We start from the raw sequence: 21,659 nt of genomic DNA on the forward strand, positions 1-21,659 counted from the left end.
CACATCTCTATATATACATATGTATATATCAAAGAATATAATTTACATAACAACAACAGCAATACAAAACAATATAGTAAATGTATTTTAGATGTTCTTTAAATACTTTGTTTAAATTTGTTATAATGTATTTTATTTTGGATATGATGCAAGAAAAGAAGGCAGACTGTGTTTTGTTCTACTTGTTAGTGTGATTTCTTGGTGGTGTATGCAGGCGCAGTAACGGCTGTGCAAAATAAGAATATTTCGTACTTTGCATTGGTTTACTGAATCTGGGCCTAATCATTCTTACAGACATTTGCAATCAGTCTTTTCTTATAAAATTCCTACATCTCCGTGAATGTTCAGATTTACATTAGGCAATTTTCCTTGCTACAATTGTTAGTTTGTTGGTAAGAGAGGGTGCTGAGAGGAAAAGGGTTCCCATACACCTCATATCCCTCTCCCCCAAACTGACAATTGCCACAAGAAAGATTGCCTAATGTAAATTAAAACACAGATTAAAATTTCAACTTATCCGATAACTGACCTTAAACTGGATTTAAGAGCAAAGATTTTTATATTTTGTGAACGAGGTGCCTAAAGGTACTGGATCATTATTTTCCACAGATTTCATACCCAACAGTCATGGTTGTAAAAACAGAACCACAAGAACAACCTTTGGTTAAGATTTCACATGGGTTGAACAACGCTTAAAATGTTCTTAATCGCAAATTGGACGATTCGTGGGGGAGATATTTGAAGTAGTTGTCCGATAACAGTCATTCTTCGAACTTGTTTTAAGAGAAATATTACCATGTGTATAAGTTGGAACAATGTCACACATATTGATCATGTCCGCCAGTCAATTTTTGTTGGTCATAATATAATTTTTTAGAGCTTTTTCAGCAAGAATTGCTCACGAAAAAACATTGTGTGGTTGTAAAGATGACCACAAGGATTCGATGGAAATTTCAAACCGATCCTCGTACAGCTCTTAAACTGCGCTTAAGCAACAAATTTGAACTTTTGTGAGGGGAGGTACTCGAAGGAGTATCTCCATCTTCGTACTTGATTTAAGTTTGAGGGAAATATTTCGATAGTTGTAATTAGGAATATTTTTTGCTAAAATTTAATGTCATCTTCAATTAGCGTTAAAAATCTTCTTAAGCGAAAATGTTGATCTGTTGCAGTTCTCAGGACTGCATTTTGGCAAGTTTGTAAGTTCTTCCACTACGCATCGCTTGCATTGGCAAATCACACTGAAGCCGCATAGTTTACCACAGACCGACTTATCTCCTTGTATGTGGTAATAAGGTTTCATCGTCTGCTTCCTATGAGCTGCCGCCTACGAACTTGACGACCTTGTTCCTATTTCTCATCTTATCGCATATAGATGTGGTATGCGCGGACGATTTGTATAAGCTATCAAACCTTGGGCGAATTTGGATGTTCAGTCTGCCACATCCACCACACTCAAATTTGGGAGTGGGTGCTTCTCAGGGGTTGTTCTGGACTCGCCCATGTCAGGGACTTTTGCTGCATATAAATGACGTCACATGGCAACCCGTGGTTCCTCTTAGAGCAGACCATCTCCTCATAAGTCTCTCCATTCATCACCTCTGAACGCCGCACATTCATCAATTATGGGAAAGCTAATTGGCATAGCTTCTGGGAGTTCACTAATCACGGCTTCAGGGATCTACCCAACCAATATGATGTTCGGGTAGCAGAAAGGACGTTCCGAGACACGATCACTGCTGGAGCCGCTCGTCATATACTTGCTGGTTTAATACCCCGCAAATGAGCGTGATGAGCTTCGTCGTGCCAACACCAGTGACCCCAGCGTCAGGGAGCTGACACTTGAATTTAACAGGTTGGTCGGTGAGCATAAGCGGAACAAGTGACTTCTGTTCAATCTGGGTCTATCTCCAGTTCCAGAAAAGTGGCTGTTTCAATTGATGTAACCACAGATCCACTGGAGTTAGATGAGTAGGTTTGACGGGGCAGTTGAAAATGTGTTTTGTGTCGTGTGGGCCCATGCCGCATACTGGGCAGATGTCTTGCTCGGCGCGGTCGATTTCCGCCCAATACGAATTTAGGCGACTGCAATATCCCGAGCGTAGTTGAGCCAAAACTACTCTAGTTTGTCGTTGCAGCTGACGCTCCTCAGTTGCGATAGATGGGGGATGTACTCCGAGGACTTTATTCACACTATATTTGCTTATGGCCTTTGTAACTGTTGGACCTCCCTCTCTAGAGCATGAATATCCTTCCTGATATGCCTGAATGTGTCGCGCCTAGCCAGCAGATGGTGATTAGGATAGCTCTCACGGTAACACCCAAGCAAGTACTGCAACGAAAGCATCTCATTGTTTTGCTTTACTGGAAGAATCATTGCCTCCTCATGTAGATGGTCCACAGAAGACTTGAGGAGGCACCATGTTACTGTTCTCAGGTCGGCATTCTGACAGGTTTGAATCTTTTTCCAGTTCGTATCACATAATCCCGGGGACCAGACTGGCGCCGCATAGCTTACAACAGACCGACCTATCGCGTTATATGTGGCAGATAGCTGTGGCGTGCGCGCACGACTTGCAAGTAGTGTCGAATGTGACCCCTAAAATTTTGGGGCAGTTTGTGGTCGGAATTCGGCTACCGTCGACCACGACATTCAATTCTCTTCCAAACTGCGCTGTCCATGTGATGAACAGAGTGGCTGTAGATTTGTGGCGGAAATCTGCAAATTCCTCGCGTGTAAAAAGGTGGTAAGATCGGTTAAATAGGAGTTCAGTTTCTCACAGATGTCATCAGGGAAGGTACCCAACGCCAGGATCGTGCAATCATCCTCATACGTTACGATCTCGATGCCGTCTGGAGGGAGCGGAATACAGGAGAGGTAGAGTTTAAACAGTTCCGGAGATATCACCCCACCTTAGGGAACTCCCTGTTTCACTCTACGGGGATTGGACTTCTTGTTCCTGAATTCCACGTACGACTGGCGTCCACACATATAAGTTGACTATCCCATGTTTCAAGCTTGGCAGCGTGGAGTGCCTGACTGTATCAAAGGCTTTTGATAAGTCAAGCGCCACCATCAATGTTCTATCACACAGCTGTCTCTGGTTGAGTCCTTGACAAATATTAGTGTATTGTGGGTAACGTTTAAGTCATTATCGAATCCTGAAAAGAAGGAAGATAGAACCTCAGTCACCTTTGGCCACGTTACCCTGTCTGATCTGAAGAGGTGCGCAAGTTATTTCAGTCAACAGTTTGTCAAGCACCCCAGGAATTACAGAGTGAAGAGAAGAGTACTACGTCCACCATTAAATCTCTTCCTGCCGACGAGGGACCAACACAATTTACAATGCATGATGTTGCGAATGTCATCAGGAACGTTAAATTATCCTAACACACACAACACCGTAGGTCGATCTGTGGTAACCTATGCGGCGCCAGTATGGTAAGCGAAAATAGGTGCAACGCAATGGAAAACAAGTTAAAAAGTATCAGTTGGCTTTGCCGACAGAGATATACCCTCAGCCTGTGTATATTGAAATAATTTTCCCCAAAAAATCGTATGTATTTAGGGGGTTTTAAAAATGTTGGGCGTTTGAGCCGACAAAAATGTTGATTAGGATTAAAGATTAAAAGTTTTGGGCAGGAGATACTAAAAGGAATGGATCGACATTGACCATTATGGAAGTGGATCTCCAACCACTACATATGGTGCCTATGGGGTTTTTACACCCTTCGGGCTGTTTTGTCAAGAAGTATGGACTTGCCCCTGAAAAAAACTTTTACCATCGTAATTGAGGCAGCGAATGCAAGTTGCTTGAACAAAAATAAAAGTGATTCGATATCAGGTCTTAAAGTGAACTTATCCGAAATTTTGTGTGGGAGGTACCCGAAGGGGTGGACCGATTGAGTCCATATTGAATCCTTATCTAAGTCTGGTACACATTTCAGGATGTGCAAAGTATGGACCAAATCGGATACTCCCTTCAAGAGTTATCGTACACACAAATTTTCCGAACATTTTTCAACTTGTGTGGGGGAGGTAACTGAAGGAGTGTACCGATATGTTTGGACAACATATTACTAGAGCTAAATGTTGGGCCGAATCGGCAGATCCGTTCTAGAGTTATCTTGCGCTCCAACCACCTCACACGGTGTCATAGGGGTTTTTTGCAACTTTCATGCTATTTTCTCAGGAAGTATGGACCTGCCCCTAATGAAATTTGTACCGTCGTATTGGGGGCAGTGAATACAAGTTGATAAAACAAAAATCAAAGCGATTCGAGAGATGGCCCTAAACTGAACTTTTCCGAAATTTTGTGTGGGAGGTACCCGAAGGTGTGGACCGATTGAGTCCATATAGAATCATTATCTAAGTCTGGTACACATTTCGGGATGTGCAAAGTATGGACCAAATCGGTTACTCCCTTCAAGAGTTATCGTACACACAAATTTTCCGAACATTTTCGAACTTTTGTGTGGGAAGTACCGGAAGGAGTGGACCGATATAGCCCATCTTCGAACTTAAACTAAGTTTGGGCAAACTATTACGAAAGCCAAAATTTGAACCGAATCGGTTTATCCGTTCGAGAGTTATCGTGCGCTCCAGCCAGCCAGACAGACAGACGGACAGACATTGCTCAACCGACTCCAAATTATATGAAACACATTTCGTCCAATCATACTTGGGGTCTAAAACCATTATTTCGATGAGGCACATTTTGCCCGTATGAAAGTGTATATACCCTTGTTAGCATAAATGCTGAGGGTATAAATATTAAAACCTGTCAGAATACCGCCCTGAGAACAGAATGTGCCTCCCCAAGTCTTCAGTGGACCATATATATCAGGAAGAAGATTCTTCCAGTACAGCAACACAATGGAATGCTAATCATACCCTAATATAGACAACAATATTATTTTAATCTCATTAAAAATACCCCATTTATTATTATTTCTATATAAAAATAAACTTTTTTAATAATAAAATTTCAATTAAGAGAATATAGAACAAACGTCTGTCTGTCTAGCCTCAAGCAACAACCAACTAAAAACCATTAATTTATTTTTATGAAATGCCTGCCGCCAGAAATTATAAAAAAAAATAAAGCTTTGCCTTATGCCGTCGTTTATCGTCGTCAAGCCCAGCGGAGGCAGCAACAGCAAAATCGTTATTCAAAACAGAACAACAAAAATACAAGCAAGAAAAATGAATGTTGCAGCTGTACATATACGCTCTTACATACATATTTACTTTGTTGATTACTAGGTTAGGATTGGCAGCAAGGAGGAATTCCGAGGAGAAGGAGGAGGAGGGTATTGGGTTATTTTGCCGGTGTTGATAATTTTGCGTCGTATTACGTTGTTTTTTCAGTTTGTTATTCAATTTTCATTCACATTGCACTGCTTTCTCCTCCTGTCAATTGTTGTGCACTTTTATCCGGTGAGGAGGATGATACATAGCAGTACATGAATAAGAAAGGGAGGGAGTATTGGTGGTTTTGCGAAAGTTATAAGGCTTCGGTTGCTAAAAAAAATCAAAGGCAATACATGTTCTTGCCGCTTGCAGCGTCACTCAACAACAGCAACACATTACCCAAAAGGAAACTCCCTTTTGGAAATTTCAAGGTCATGCGCCATGATATTGACAATGCCACAATAACAACAACAATGTCAGTAGCTACGGCTACAAAAGTTTGGCAATAATTTGTTACTTCTCTGCCCGGGATGTTTACATACATCTGTACATAGAAGTGTATATGAAGTCTGCGTCTGTCTGTCTGCTTGATTTCAGATAAAAACAAATATATGTTTTTTATATACAAAAATCACAAAATTAAAGAGCGAAATGTAAAAAAATACAAAGTATACAAACTATTTTACCGATCTTACCACCTTTTTTCCACCCTAGGAATATGAAACTATCCATCACTAAATCTACGACCACTCTGTTCACCACATGGACTGTGGAGGTGGGTGTGTAAGAGCTGAATTTCACGGTCTGTGGTAGCAGAATTCCGACCACTAACTAGTTAGCCAAAGATCCTATGAGTAACAGTCGACAGTGTGAACATACTGTCCGCCCATGCCACAGCCATCTGAGACAAGCTGAGATGTAGGAACAAGGCTCTCAAGTCCCTAGTCGGCAGACCAAGAAACCTTGTTGGCCACATATAACGCGTAAGATCGGTCAGTGGTAAGCTATTCGGCGCCAGTGTGGTCCACAAACATAACTGCAACGTGTCAGAACACCTCGCTTAGAACTGTAACAGTGGAGCATGTCTTCAGGGGACCATCTACATGAGGAGATAAAGATTCTTCCAGTACAGCAACACAAAGGCATGATCTAGTTGCAGTACTTGCTCGAGTGTTACCTTGGTACATCCTAATCACCATATGGTGGATAGGACCTACCCACTCAGGCATGTCAGGAGGGATCTTCGTGATCTAGAAAGAGAAGTTCAATGTTACACAAGAGAGAACCTCTATCAAACAGCTTTGAAAAACATTCACCCAGATGCAGTCGCAAATGCCATAAACAACTATCATGTGAATGCGGTCTCCATCCATCAAAGCTGAGGAGTATCAGCTGTTACGACAAACCAGAGAAGTTTTGGATCAACTACGCTCGGGATGGTGCAGCCTTCTAAATTCCTATAAGGCACGGATTGATACTCGGTGTAATCAAAGATCTACCCAGCATGCGGCATAGGTCCGCATGACACACTGCACCTTTTATATTGCCTTGCCAAACCTACTCAACTAACTTTAGTAGGTTTGTGGTTACAATCCATCGAAGCAGCCACATTCCTAGAACTAGAGCAGTGGTGCTCAAATATTTTTTTGCATTAACCACTCTGAGAGTTTCTTTCCCTTGCTAAGCAACACCAGATGAGAAAGAAGAGATCAAGTGTTGTTGTTTTTGTACATCCGTTAACGTATGTATATGGGTGAGCAATGCCGCACTGGAGATAGACCCAGTGCCTGATTAAGCCGAAGAACGAACTTACAAGCATATAATATCGAGCCCTTCCCGCGAAAAAGGTGTAAGCGACAAAAAGCTAATTTTACAGGAGACGGTTTTTATTGAATAATTTTTGATATAACCAAAATTGTTTATTCAAATTTGGTATAGTTCTGTTATTAAATACTATTTACTGAAAAAATAAAAAAAATGTGGAATATCTTCAATATAACGGTAGTTTGTGTCGCTTACATCTTTTTAGCTGTCACGCAATCAGACTTTTACTTTGAGAAGTGGCGGTTACATCAAAAAAATTATTTGAAACAAATCATTTTTAGAGTAATTCTTATCTACAATTTAAAAACAAAGCACACTAATTTTATAGCAAGTATTTATTCGAAGAGTTATAAGATTAAAACGTATTTCTTGTAATATAGTTTAATAACGACATGGTATGTAAATGTGCAATTTGATGTAAGCGACAATTCGCTGTCACAAACAAATGTACACAAAAATCAAAAATGGCGCTTACATCAAAATTATTTTTGCTCTAATTTCGTAACGGTACATGGCTGAGTTCTAAAAATTTGGGAGATGGTGTGTGTGAATATTCTTCATAGATTTCCGTAAAAAAACGAAAATCGAAAAAAATGTCGCTTACATCTTTTTCGCGGGAAGGGCTCGATATGCTGTCACTACAACAAAACATTTGTTTATTTTCGTACACTGGCTCAAACACATACGATATGGTGTAGTTATCTCAGTTCTTATTGGCAAGGATGGTGGATTCCTGCTCTGTATGCATCTGCCCAGCTTGTAGTACAATTTCTCCCTACAAACTCCAAAATTATTTGATGGAATGCAGTAGTTACAGCAATTAGTTGCTGCCCATTTGAACTGTCAATTGCATTTTTCTCGAAATCCAAACTGAACACTTCGAGACAAACTCAATATAAGTTCTTATTTGAAAACAAAAATTACAAGATGTTCTAAACTTAAATCGATCGATATTATATAACAAATTGTAGTTTCCTATTTTTGGGGGTTTATTTCGTTTTTTGTTTATTTTTATAATATTTTTTAATTCGCCGTTGCACAAAAATGTTGACATTTCTATAATTAAACAAGCAACTATACAAAATAAATAACAACGCGTTTGATTTACGCTACGAAATGTAAACTATTTATACGTGGCAGTTTTAAACTATAAATCGAAAAGAATAACAAATAAAAATTGCAACAACATGAACAACCGCCACAATAATAACAACAAAAAAGTTGAAATCTAAAAAATAGAAAAAATGCGTTGCAAGAACTAAATAAAATTCATTGCACTTTTAACAGGGAAAAAGGTAATTCAACTTGAGTGACGGTGGTGCTCCGCTAGTCGAGCAACGAACGTCGTACATAGCAGATTTCATGTTATGTTTCAACATTGGCGACAACGGCAATGACGACGGGAGGCTATGAAGTCGAACCGCCATGAACGCAAACAACATCGCATGGACTATGACGAAGATAACAACGAATGCCAACGCCAACAAAATCGCGAGGAAGACCAGCAGAGATCGCATAACACTAGTTTGCAAATTGGGGGAATCAAATTTTAGTTTAATTTTTCGATATAACTTTTTTTATGGGTTTAGGATAGTGTTTACATGGCTGAAATACTCAGAAAAAAAGCCTTCATTAAGCTGAGGGATATTTCTGCCAGCGTTGAAATACCCTGTACCACTATGTAGGAGGGGTATTAGTATTTTTGATAACGATCAAAATTTGCTGGAGTTCGCGTTAAGAAGTTGTGACTGGACAGTTGAAAAGGTGCAGTGTGTTGTTAGGACCTGTATCGAATGCAGGACGGACAGTTGATTTTGTAAGCTGTCGTCAATAGCAATTGTAGTTAACTACACCATTCAGTTTAGCCAAAACTACTCTGGTATGTATCTTTTGGGTCTCAAAAATTTTCCACATCGTTTGTCCTTTCTCAAATGACTTTCCTATGGAAAATTTCATTGTTGACAAACTCCTTGGAAATTTCGATTCATTTTGAAAAAAAATTGTTTTTATACCATCAGCACTTATGCTAACGAAATAATGGTTTTAGACCTCAAGTATGTTTGGACGAAATGTGTTTCAGACAATTTGGAGTCGATTTAGCAATGTCCGTCCGTCTGTCTGTATGGCTGGCTGGTGCGCACGATAACTCTCGAACGGATGAACCGATTTGGTCCAAAATTTGGCTATCGCAATATTTTGTCCAAACTTAGTTTGAGTTCGGTCCACTCCTTCCGGTACCTCCCCCACAAAAGTTCGAAAATGTTCGGAAAATTTAAGCGCACGATAACTCTTGAAGGGAATAACCGACTTGGTCCATACTTTGCACATCGTGATATTTCTACCAAACTTAGATGAGGTTCTAATATGGACTCATTCGGTCCACGCCTTCGGGTACCTCCCACACGAAATTTTGGAAAAGTTCAGTTTAGGACCTGCTCTCCAATCGTTTTGATTTTTGTTGCAGCAACTTGTTTTCACTGCCCCCCATACGACGGTACAAGCTTCATCAGGGGCAAGTCCATACTTCCTGAGAAAATAGCCTAAAAGTTGCAAAGAGCCCCTATGACACCGTGTGTAGTGGTTGGAGCGCAAGATAACTCTCGAACGGATCTGCACATTCGGTCCAAAATTTGGCCTTCGTAATATTTTGTCCAAACATAGTCTAAAATCGAAGATAAGCCATATCGGTCCACTCCGTCAGGTACCTCCCCCACAAAAGTTGAAAAATGTTCGGACAAATTGTGCGCACGATAACTTTTGAAGGGAGTGACCGATGTAATCCATACTTTGCACATGCTAATATATCTACCAGATATAGATCAGGTTCGAATATGGACTATATTTTTCTCCTCCTTCTATTACATCTCACATAAAATTTCGGATAAGTTCACTTTAAGACCTGCTCTCGAATCACTTTGATATGTGTTGAAGCTATTTGCATTCGCTACCTCCATTAGACGGTAAACGTTTTTTTCAGGTGCGAGTCCATATATCTTGGGAAAACAGCCCGAAAGGTGTAAAAACCCCCCTATGTTACCATATGTGACGGATTCAGGTCACCTAACGACCTTAGGTAAAAGTTTCACTTCACATTGGCTGAGGGTATATATCTGTCGGCAACGTCGACTGACACTTTTTTACTTGTTTTGTTAGTCAATTGCAAAACTTATTTTGAGCCCAATGTGCTGCCCAGCTGCGCACCATAAAATGACACACCAATAACAACAATAGTGTGGTGTAGTGCAACATAAGCTACTGCATATTTGTTCTCAAATAGAATTACAATCTCTTAACAAATAAAAAAAATATTCTAAAACCGGAGGACGGACAGTAGACAATATTTCATGTTTTTTTTTTTTGTCTGCTGTGAACCTTCAAAGCGGTCTTTAGCTTTGGCTGGCATAGCCTTACACAACAGTTTTGCATTGAGACTCTCAGTGTGAGGGCTAATTAACTTTATAATCTGAATTATTAAGTTGAGGTTGTTCTTCAACAACTATAACGACAACGACAACAACAACAGCTTAGATGATATGATTTACACATGTAGTGCATGTTGTTCGCAGGTCTACTTACATGTCTGTACAATTCGTGATCACCTTTTCATAGTCGTGTAATGTTTTTGTTTGTTATTTTTGTTGTAAACAAAAATGTTATGCTGGGAGGGGAGGTCGGATCAAGGTGTCTATGAAATAATGTTTTTTTTTTTTTCATTTATATCAAGAAAGATGAAAATTGCATATGTGAACACCTAGCCGAAGCAAAAAAAATTAAGTTCTACAATTGGAGGGGTGAAGATGACTGTTGCTAAAAAACTAAAAGGATCCGCCCCAGAGCACTTTAAGACTCCCGCAGTATTTTAACAATGCCACTGGTTATATGCAAAGGAAAGAGGTTCATTCTCATGGGCACCAAACAGCCTGTACCTTTTGTTTACAAGATAAGGTTTCGGTTTCTTCCTCATCTCTACAGAGCCTGGAGTACTCAATATTGATTTCCTGGCACTTACAGTGATGAACCCAAACAACAATTCTGATCTCCGACTTACTAAGTGAAAGTGGTAACACTATTCTACGACAGATTGATCTCAATACATTACAGCTATGTTCGTCATGCCAGATCCTTGGGGGTTTCTCACAGTAAAACTTGTTGAGTTTGCCAAGGACAATTTAAACATGTTATCCGTTTTGAACCCATGGCTCTTGGTGGTCGGAATTTCTCAATCGCCGACCTGATCAGTGGCATTCTCTTATCCGTGTACGTGATTACGAAGTCAATCAGATTTCTGTCGGCTAAGGATTGTGAGCCTTGTAATCAGCTTGTCGTAGATAGTTTTGGCATGAACGGACAACTTAAAAATTCTATCGATTGTGACCCCGAGGATCTTAGGAAGTAAGTGATTGGATTTGTTCCACATGTCGACATGTCGTGCATTCAGTGGCATTCGTATCTCCGCAGTCATGCGGTAGACAGTTTATCGGAAGAAGTTATGATCAATTAAATAGGAATAATTGTTCACGAATGTCACCAATAATGGAACCAGATATCACGGCCGTAACAATCTCTATGAAGTTTGGGTGCGGGTGAGAATCAGGAAAGGTAGAGTCTAGAAACTTCCGGAGATATCGCCACTTCTTGGCGAACCTCCCATTTTACTCCATGGAGCTTTCCACGTATAATTTTGGTCGAAGGGTTGTGTGACGTAATGAGTGTATCAAAGGCTTCTGATAAGTCAACAGTCACCAACACCATTCTATGGTACTGGGTAATTCCTCGACTGATGGCGTTCAGTGGTCTTGTTGAAGTGTGTTTCTTGCGAAAACCATGCTGAGGATCAGTAAGTTGATAACTCTGACGACAAAAGTCAAGTGCACAATTATTTTTTACTTAATCTGGCTCTGTGAATATCTCCTGTTCTAGGAATGTGGCTGCTTTGACGGATTGTAACCACAAAGCTACTGGAGCTAGTTGAGTAAGTTTGGCACGGTAGTTCAAAAGGTGCAGTGTGTCGTGCGGGTCTATGCCGCATGCTAGGCAGATGTTTTGTACAGTCTCATCAATGCTTGCCCTATAGGAATTTAGGTAGGTGCACCATACGGAGCGTACGTGAGCCAAAACTACTATAGCTGGTCGTGGCAGCAGATGATTCTTAGCTGTGTCAGATGGCGGATGTTCTCCGAGGACCACATTCAAGCGTTATTTGCTTATGGCATCTGCTTGAATGCTATTTAAACCTGCTTGAAAGGCTTGCAGATCTAGAGATTCTTTCTTGCAACTTTGGACCTCTTTTTTCTAGATGGTCCAGTGAAGACATGAAGACGAACCCTGTTGCAGTTGTCAGGCACTTAAATTCGAGACTACATTGGCGACGCATAGCTTACCACAGACCGATCTATAACGTTATATGTGGTAAACAAGGTTTCTTTATCTGCACCCCAAGTGCTGCCGTCTAGGGAGCTTGTCACAGGTAGTCGAATGTAACCCTTAGAATTTTGGGGTAGTTTGTGGTCTAAATTCTGCTACCATCGATCATGACATTCAACTCTATTCTCACCTCCTCCGTCTATGTGGTAAAGAGAGTGGTCTTAGATTTCTTGATAAGATCAGTCAAATTGGAATTCGGCCTTTCACAAATGATATCATGGAAGGTTCCTGATGCCAAGATCGTCGTAAAACGTGACTGAGGTATTCCTTCTTTCCAGGTTCGAGAGTGACTAAACAGTTGCCCACAATTACAATTCACTTACTTCGCCTCTAATGTTGCAACTCTTCAGGTGATTTATCCACTTGTTCCGCTTATACTCACCGACCAATCTGGTAACTTCCAGTGTCTGTTCTATAACTCTAGGGTCACTTTGGATTGGCTCGACGAAGCTCATCACGCTCATTTGCTAATCCTGTCGCCTCAACTGGAAGTTTGGTAAAATGCAAGCGGCGGCAGCAGTGATGATGCCTCGGAAAGTCTTTTCTGCTATCCGAACATCAGAAATGTTGGGCAGATCTCTGAAGCGATGATTGCTGAACCCTCTAAAACTAAAACTGAAAATGCGGCTTTCAGAGGTAATGAAATCGGGTGGCCTGCTGATGAAGATAATTATGGGAAGATGGTCTGATCTAAGAGTAACGGTGCTTGCCAGGTGACATCATTTGTCAGACCAGGTGACACGATGGTGGTTATGTCTGGCTAACTTTGACACTTTCAGCTAATACTGGTAGGGGTGTCCGCATAGACCGTGCAAAACGTGGTGTTATCACTCTACTCAGCCAGTGCTGTACCCCTCTGGTCATTGCCGAGGACTAAATGTCACAACTCATGATGAGCATTAATATCCCCCAAGACCAGACGGTTTCACGACGATTCACTGGGGAGCTGTGTTCCCGCAGCATGCATCAAAATAGTCCGTCCATGTCGTAGTATCGTACATCTATTGCATCTCACCTAAGTTTGCGTGGGGTGAATGCGGATGTGACAAACCGCGCATATCGGTCCTGGATTGGGGTGTGGTTCCGGGTCAATCTGCCGCCGTGGCATACAGATTTTCGCAGCAGACACCGGCGCCAGTGCCTCCCTCATGAGAATAATTACTTTCATTTCAAGTTTTTCTGCTGGGTATAAATACAATGCCTTCACATGCCCAAGCTCTGAAACTCGCCACATTCCTGACTCTCAAAGCCTAAAAGCCTTCCTTGCAGCTTTAACTTGCACCGGGATATCCAAAGGTTTCAGATTCAGGGTCATGTTCTAAACAGCCTTTTTCTGATTAGATGTTGATCCAGGATTGTACGGAGGTATTCAGAAGCGTTAGAAGGCTCCAGTGCAAGACGATCTTCGTGACGGGATTCGTGAAGTTTGCCCATACTGATGAATAGTATGAGTTCCGCCTCGGCCGGATTCTATACAATTCATGGTTAAACACATCTATAAAATGCTAGCCACGTTTTCTGAATATTTCGGCTATGAAGAACTTCTATATATGTAAGTATGTGGGTGGCGTAATTTTGAAGTCTGTACGTCCGTTCGAACGGGGCGATAAGAAGGACTTCCCATATCATTGAGATAATTAGATGAGGCCTGCCCTTGTGTTATTAGGGAAGTCTTTTCCTGTCTCTTAGGAGATATACGAGGAAATCGCTTTGTTGAAATTAAGTCTTCCAGAAAATATTCTTAAAAAGTCACTTTATGCGGGGCTTCGAGTCGGTCCTATTTTGTTTGTTAATATCAGTTAGTCCCCTAGCCTTTGTTTTTACATATCCACTGAAAAAGTTTTAGAATTCGGGTAACAAACCGATCATTCCATTTCCAATTACTCATCCTAAAAATATTATTTCCTTAAGACTAATAAACCCCTGTTGCTTCTTTTCTCTTTTCAGCTGGACCTACGAATTTAGCAACACAACACAACCTCCTGAATCATTCCACTGAAAGAACAGCGGCACTACAACAAACAAAGCTACGAAAAGCACAACAGCTTTGGATCACAAATAACCACCACAAGAAGCGCACCTGTTTAAACAAGTACAAGTTTGCTCCAAACGGATCCCTAGCCACAGACTTGCTCGCTACTCTCACACTAAATCAACCATCTACAGCTAGATTCAACCCACCTAAAACCTAAAAGCTAACGCTCATCATCATGGAAGTTGAAACTGCGCGTCAAAATGGCTATGCCAGTGCTGAGTCTCGCGAAAGCTCCGTAGAACGTGAGCTGAACGGTGACATTAAGGCAGTCGAATTGAATGGCTCCGCCAATGCTGCCGCCGCCCATTCTCCCAAAGGCCAAAATGGCATCATTAAAAAACCTCACAATGTGTCTGCCGATGCCCATGATCAACGCATCAAGCGTAAAGCTAAACGTCTCATCCAGCGACAAAATAGTCGCGGTGAAAGCAATGGCGGTGCCATTGGTGGTATACCCATTGTTATGAATGGCAGTGCCAAAGATTATGTTGTACCTCAACGACGTTGGAAGAATAGTCGTCGTTCCCGGTCGGGTTATGGTCGTGGTCTACCGAAAAAAGGTGGTGCCGGCGGCAAGGGTGTATGGGGTCTACCCGGTTCCGAGGCGCTCGAAGAGCTCTACGAGGATGAAAATGATCCCAACTATGATAGTGAAAGTAACGATCAAAATATTGTATTAAGTGAAGTCATTCCAGAGCTAAGTCCTGAAGAATTCTTCAAATTGGCTGAGCCCATTGTTTTGGAATACTACGAACATGGTGATACCCATGAAGTGGCTGTTAATTTCGATGAAATACTAACCGGTAATTTGCGTCCATATGTTACTAGTGTTGTAGTGGAGATAGCGTTCGATCACAAGGATTCACAACGTGAAATGACATCGGTATTGATATCCGATTTATATGGTCGTGTTATAACGGCCAAAGATATTGAAAAAGGTTTCGAAATATTGCTGGCTAATTTGCCGGATTTAACTTTGGATACACCAGATGCACCAAATCTATTAGGTGAGTTAACAAAAACAAAAGACAACAGCAACAACAATGTAAGGCAGAATGTGGTTACAACGAACAAGTGGACCACTCTATGAAATGTTATTATTATTCAAATCAACATTTCATAGAAGACGATATGTTATTAAGAAGTTCCTGGATATTTTCTAGAATGTTTTATATGCTAAAGAGCTCGTTTTAACCTTTTTCGCCTGTAATATAAGACAGATAAAAAACAGTCAAACATGGTTATAACGAAAATATATAAAAAATTCCCAAGAACACTGCTAAAGGAGCAGTAAGGGACGACCGTCATATCAAATTTTGCTGTTTCGATTGTATTTTCTGTAGCCTAGTTCGATGTTGTCTTGCCGGAGACTTGGGATGTCATCGTTTCTCAATGCAAAATACAGATAACCTTACTCAATTACTCTATTAGCTCTACTACGTTATAGAGAAAATTCGTTATAAAGAGACGATTTTGTTTGAGAATTCAAGTTTTGTTTTATACGAGTTATTCCTTATAAAGAACTTCGACTGTACCTCCTAAAAGATAACAGAAATCAAAACACCCAAATCCCACATGTTCGTTATAGCCATTTTCACCTGTATGTAATAGCTTCCATTTTCTTCTTTCATTCCATTTTATTTCCCATCTTACAATCGCATTTTCTTCTTCATTTCGTATTTTTCTTTGCAGGCAACTTCTTGGCACGTGCCGTAGCCGATGATTGTCTACCACCAAAATTTGTCACCAAACCTTCGGAACATGGTGAACTTAACGATCATGCCATGACGGCAATACGCCGTGCCGATACTCTATTACACATGAAACAGGGTTGGGCCCATTTGGATAATGTCTGGGGTATGGGTGGTCCATTGCGACCAGTCAAAACCATAACTAAACAAATGACATTGTTGCTCAAGGAGTACTTGTCATCACGTGATATACAAGAGGCACATCATTGCCTACGTGCCCTTGAAGTTCCACATTTCCATCATGAACTTGTCTATGAGGCTGTCGTCATGACCTTGGAATCATTGTCACAGACCACCGAAGAGGCAATGTGTGAATTGTTGGCATCATTGGATAAAGCTTGTTTGGTACTTCCAGCTGGCATGGAACAGGTGAGTTTTATAAAAGAAATGTGTGTTCAGTATTATTTCGATTTAGTATATTTTTGAAAATTAGGGGTAGGATTAGTTTTTATTGGTGCCACGTTGATGTTGATTTTTTTTTGTGATGGACTTTCGTAGGTATTTACCGTGTAAGACCCAACTTATTCAATTGTGAAAACGTGTCTCGGGGTAAATGTGAAAATATACGACGAATCTTCGGTCTCACCTAAAATATCAAATTCTCTGTTCCCCTTTGGGAACGATCAATTTCACAGGTTTGAAAGTTGGCTTTCTAATTAACCCTTAGAAAAAAAAAATAAAAAGAACACTGAAAAACGCATCAAAAGATCAATGTGTTGTGATCTTTATGTTGACACATCCCTATTTTTGTTGGCGACAAAGTTTTTCGGATAGTTATCATAAACAGGGGACCTAGTTATGCCACTGAACGATCCATCCCAATCCCAATGCGACGGCGGGTTCTTCGAAACTGGATTGACCCGGAACCACACAACACACGTTTTTTGAGCAGCAAGCGTCTGCCAGCTCAGCGTAAATATGTTTGTATGTATTTGTAACGTTTTTCTGTGTTTGGAGAAGCATACCACAGAATGTCTGCTCCGGTCTTTTTTGGTCCGCACCGGGAAGGTGGAAAATATGGACACTTAAACTTTGGTGAGATGAAATATATGCTGGATGTGTGTGTGCATCTCAAGGGTTCTTCTGGAGTGGTCCATATAAGGAAATACGACATGGACTATGTTCAAAAGCTGCGACGTCGTCAGATTACGCGACTCGCCCGTAGTTCCCCCAACAGCAGCCGCACACGTTGTTTCAGCCGTTGTAGTTCCATTCCCTGAAAATACATCCTTTTAAATCCAGCGGACTCCGAGGTAAGATCAAGCAAACTGTAGATTTTATGAGTCGGGAAAACAGTAACTGCAGCTTACAGCGTTGTGATGGTTACAACGTACTGGGTAAGGATCGCACCAGTGGAGGTGGGGGATCCGTTTTCCTATTGGACCAGTCTGTTCAATTCAGGCCTTTCTCGATTGAGCCACGATCTAATGACCCGTGCATGGAATTAGCAGTGAGCTGTGCAACTGCTATGGTAGAGTTGCTGAACATATACATCCCGCCGATAAATAGCTGTACTCTAGGTTATAGGCCCAACATTAGCCCGTATGTGGAAGGTCATAACCGTTCGGTCTTGGACTTTAATGCGCATCATTAATTGTGGCATTCGGTTTTCGGAAACGGAGGGGTACAGTGCTGACTGAGCCGTTTGATAGCTCTACGTTTTGCACGGTCAATGAGGACGCCCTTACCAGAAATAGAGGAGAGTATCACAGCTCTCCAGACATAACCATCGAGTCACCTGGTTTGACAAATGACGGCACATGGTAACCCGACGTTTCTCGTGCAGCAGACCATCTCCCCATAATTGTCTCATTTCGGAGAGTTCACAAATCACTGCTTCAGGGATATGCCCAACCTCTCTGATGTTCCGGTAGCGGAGGGGACGTTCCGAGACATCATCACTGCTGCAGCCGCTCACAATATACCTGCTGGCCGAATACCCGAAGTGAGACCAAACTTCCTAGCCGACGTGACGGGATTAGCAAATGAGCGTGATGAGCTTCGCCGAGCCAACCCCAGTGAGCACAGAGTCAGATAGCTTACATTGGAAGTTAACATGTTGGCCGGCGAGCATAAGCGGTACATGCGGCTAAATCATCTAAAGAATAAAGAATATTGGAGCAAGAATAAGTGAAGTGTGGGCTACGGTCATTCATGATTCTTGATCCTTGAGGCTTTAGTACGGAGACATCTTCATGTCAGGAGACATCTTCATGATTTATGTATATAGAGAGGTCCAATGTTAGAAACTCGCTTACCCCTTCAGGAGGTATAAAAATAATGAAGAGATGCGTGGCTTAAATCCAAAACTCAATATCGTGGAAATGTTGAGTGGCCGAAATTGTGATTGACCAAAGGTTATCCGCAAATGATCCCTTAAAGCCGGGTTGTCTGGTAAACGCGTGTCTATCGGTATTCGTATGTTTGTAATTAGAGTACTAACTGTATTAGAATGGAGCTTCGTTGATATCTGGGCGCCTCAACGTAGTAAAGACTTTTTTTGTCAAGACCTTGCAATGAGGGATATGCAATTGTGGACCTTTATACCACATCACGTAATGACACATAGATTCCAGAAAATTATTCAGAACAACTCACTATATATCCATTGATCATAACATTTAAGATCCGCCCATGGAAAATTATAAACCTAGGACTAGAGGGATCCACTCTTCGGTCGATTGCACAGAAGATCGGGAAGAGGATGAAAATGGAATACCCAAGCTAAATTTGATGAAAAATAGTCTGGCGGAGCGAAGCAGAAACGGTGGCCCTGAGCCTCAGTTAGGGTAGTGGTTCTGCTGAGGTCAAGACGAACTTAACGCAGTTATCCCAGGGACTGTAGTCGTCGGTAAACTGACATCGGCCCCGGTAGGAAATACTAACCCTATGAAGCCAGGAAGACTGACCATTGGCTGAAGCTGACAGAATTAGTCTTCCGAGGGGGTTGCGGAAGGAACATCGACCTCGAAATTAGTCGAGAATGTTCTATATGCCCCAACTTGTGTCGTATATTGATTGGCTAAAGAAAAGAGGGCTTGCCGTATGTCGATGCACTATCTCAGAAAATTGGTGGCTTGGAACGCTCTTCCAAAACTAACCCGATGAAGTCAGGAGGACTGTCCATCGGTTGAAGCCGATAAAATTATTCTTCCAATGCAATTGAGAATCACGTATAGAGAGTATCAGTTTATTAGGAAGAAACATCCCAGCAGAAACAGTATACCGCTTTAATAGAGACCACAAAGACCAACCTCACAAGAATACAGCTCTTAAATTTATTTTAAGCCAACATTTTTAAACACACTACATATGTGGGGAGTAGTTAGATATAATTTTTTATGGAGTTTCCTTTATGACCTTTTAATTCGCCCTTGCTTAAATGAGATTCTTGTTTTTTCTTCCTTCCAGGGTTTCCTACGAGTTTTTGATGATATGGCTGACATTGTCTTGGATGTGCCACTTGCTTATATAATATTAGATCGTTTCGTGGAACGTTGCAATCGTGCTGGTTTTATAACTGATAAGATATTAAGTAATATGCCTACTAGGTAAGTTCAAAAATTTTATTTATAGCATAAATAACCTAAAAACAACAAGTGAACAATTTTCCCAAGGCTAAAATATTAAAAGATAAGCTGGAGTAACTTTCAAATGAAAATATAATAAAAAAAATTTGGACAAATAAACTATAAGGTCAAGTGAACTAATTTCCACAGCTACATATGTTGGAAAATGAGTCCTGAAAATAGTCCTTATTATAATTGTTCCACAAACATCCCAGATGGAACAAGGGAGACTTCTCTCATATCAATGAGTGCACCTCGATTCATATTAGCTCAATGATATGGGACCTACTGTTTTTTGGCGAGCCCGAACGGCACTTGTAGAGAAGTTTTTCATGGCTGAAATACTCAGGAAATGTCACCAACATCACCGGTATTGCCCCATGAAACAAAGTTTGGATATAATATGACGAATACCAAATGTTGGAGCAAATCGGTTGAACAGTTCGAGAGGTATCGTGCTTTCCGACAGCCACATATGGTGACATAGGGACTTTTTACACCTTTCGGGCTGTTTTCCTAAGAAATATGGATTTGCCCTTGAAAAATCTTTTACTGTCGTAATGGAGGTAGCGAATGCAAATGGCTTCAACAAAACTCAAAGTGATTCGAGAGCAGGTCTTAAAGTGAACTTATCCGAACATTTTTGAACTTTTGTGGGGGAGATACCAGAAGGAGTGGACCGATATGGCTTATCTTCGAATTTAAACTATGTTTGGACAAAATATTACGAAGGCCACATTTTGGACCGAATCGGCAGATCCGTTCGAGAGTTATCTTGCGCTCCATCCACTACACACGGTGTTATAGGGGCTTTTTACATCTTTCAGGCTATTTTCTCACGAAGTATGGACTTGCCCCTGATGAAACTTGTACCGTCGTATGGGGGGCAATGAATACAATTTGTTACAACAAAAATCAAAGCGATTCGAGAGCAGGTCCTAATCTGAACTTATCCGAAATTTTGTGTGGGAGGTACCCGAAGGAGTTGACCGATTGAGTCCATTTTGGAACCTCATTTAAGTTTAGTAGAAATTTCACGATGTGCAAAGTATGGATCAAATTTTCCGAACCTTTTTGAAATTTTGTGGGGGAGGTACCGGAAGGAGTGGACCGATATAGCCCATCTTCGAACTTAAACTAAGTTTGGACAAAATATTACGAATTTTGGATCGAATCGGTTCATCCGTTCGAGAGTTATCGTGCTCAATCGACTCCAAATTGTCTGAAACACATTTCGTCCAAACATACTTTGGGTCTAAAACCATTATTTCGATGAGGCACATTTTGCCCGTATGAAAGTGTATATACCCTCGTTAGCATAAAAGCTGAAGGTATAAAAATCCACTAAAATGACTTCTCAAAATATAATCTCCCTCCCTTTCTCGCACTAAAATAGAATTTCTCAACAACCTTGTGATTTCATTACGATCCATTATCTCCCTTATATATATTGTATGTACGTGTGTGTAAGTGTGCAAAAATGTCTCGGCATACCATGCCTTCTTGTTATCTGACTTTTCGCTGATTGCAATAAGTGATGTTGGTGGCTACGTGATAATGTAATTCTTCACTATCACTTGTGCCAATACCCTCAATCGAACTTTTGCTGGCTTTGTTTTATTTTGTTTGCATGTAATTTGCTGATAACGATTTCACACAGCTGTTTTATATTCACATTGTATTGTATTCCTATCTCAATCAGTTCTTTTTTTGGAACCTTTTAAAAAGGCTTATCATATTTATCAAGTGAAACATTGCATTACAATGACGATGGCGATGATGTACTGAACTGAGAATCCATTTTTATTAACTCGAAAAATAAATATCGACTATGTTATGAGAAGTTAATATATTTAAGCCAG

The 21,659-nt window shown here is 40.9% G+C and overlaps 1 protein-coding gene across 3 annotated transcripts in view; it reads left to right on the plus strand.

The window, feature by feature from the left end:
• Pdcd4 (Programmed cell death 4) overlaps nucleotides 1-21,659 on the plus strand; it is a 102,659-nt gene that overhangs the window by 26,998 nt on the left and 54,002 nt on the right. For 2 of the 3 annotated variants that reach the window (XM_073977057.1, XM_073977058.1), the window contains 3 exons: nucleotides 14,390-15,484; nucleotides 16,170-16,597; nucleotides 19,640-19,779. In XM_073977057.1, the coding sequence (XP_073833158.1) occupies nucleotides 14,653-15,484; nucleotides 16,170-16,597; nucleotides 19,640-19,779 (1,400 nt within the window). In that variant the 5' untranslated portion in view covers nucleotides 14,390-14,652. Of the gene's footprint in view, nucleotides 1-14,389; nucleotides 15,485-16,169; nucleotides 16,598-19,639; nucleotides 20,168-21,659 lie in introns of all 3 variants that reach the window. The other variant, XR_012411754.1, reaches the window with a different exon arrangement.

This window comes from Musca autumnalis, unplaced genomic scaffold, assembly GCF_047663935.1.
Source record: "Musca autumnalis isolate F117 unplaced genomic scaffold, ASM4766393v1 scaffold_3, whole genome shotgun sequence".
Taxonomy (NCBI): domain Eukaryota; kingdom Metazoa; phylum Arthropoda; class Insecta; order Diptera; family Muscidae; genus Musca; species Musca autumnalis.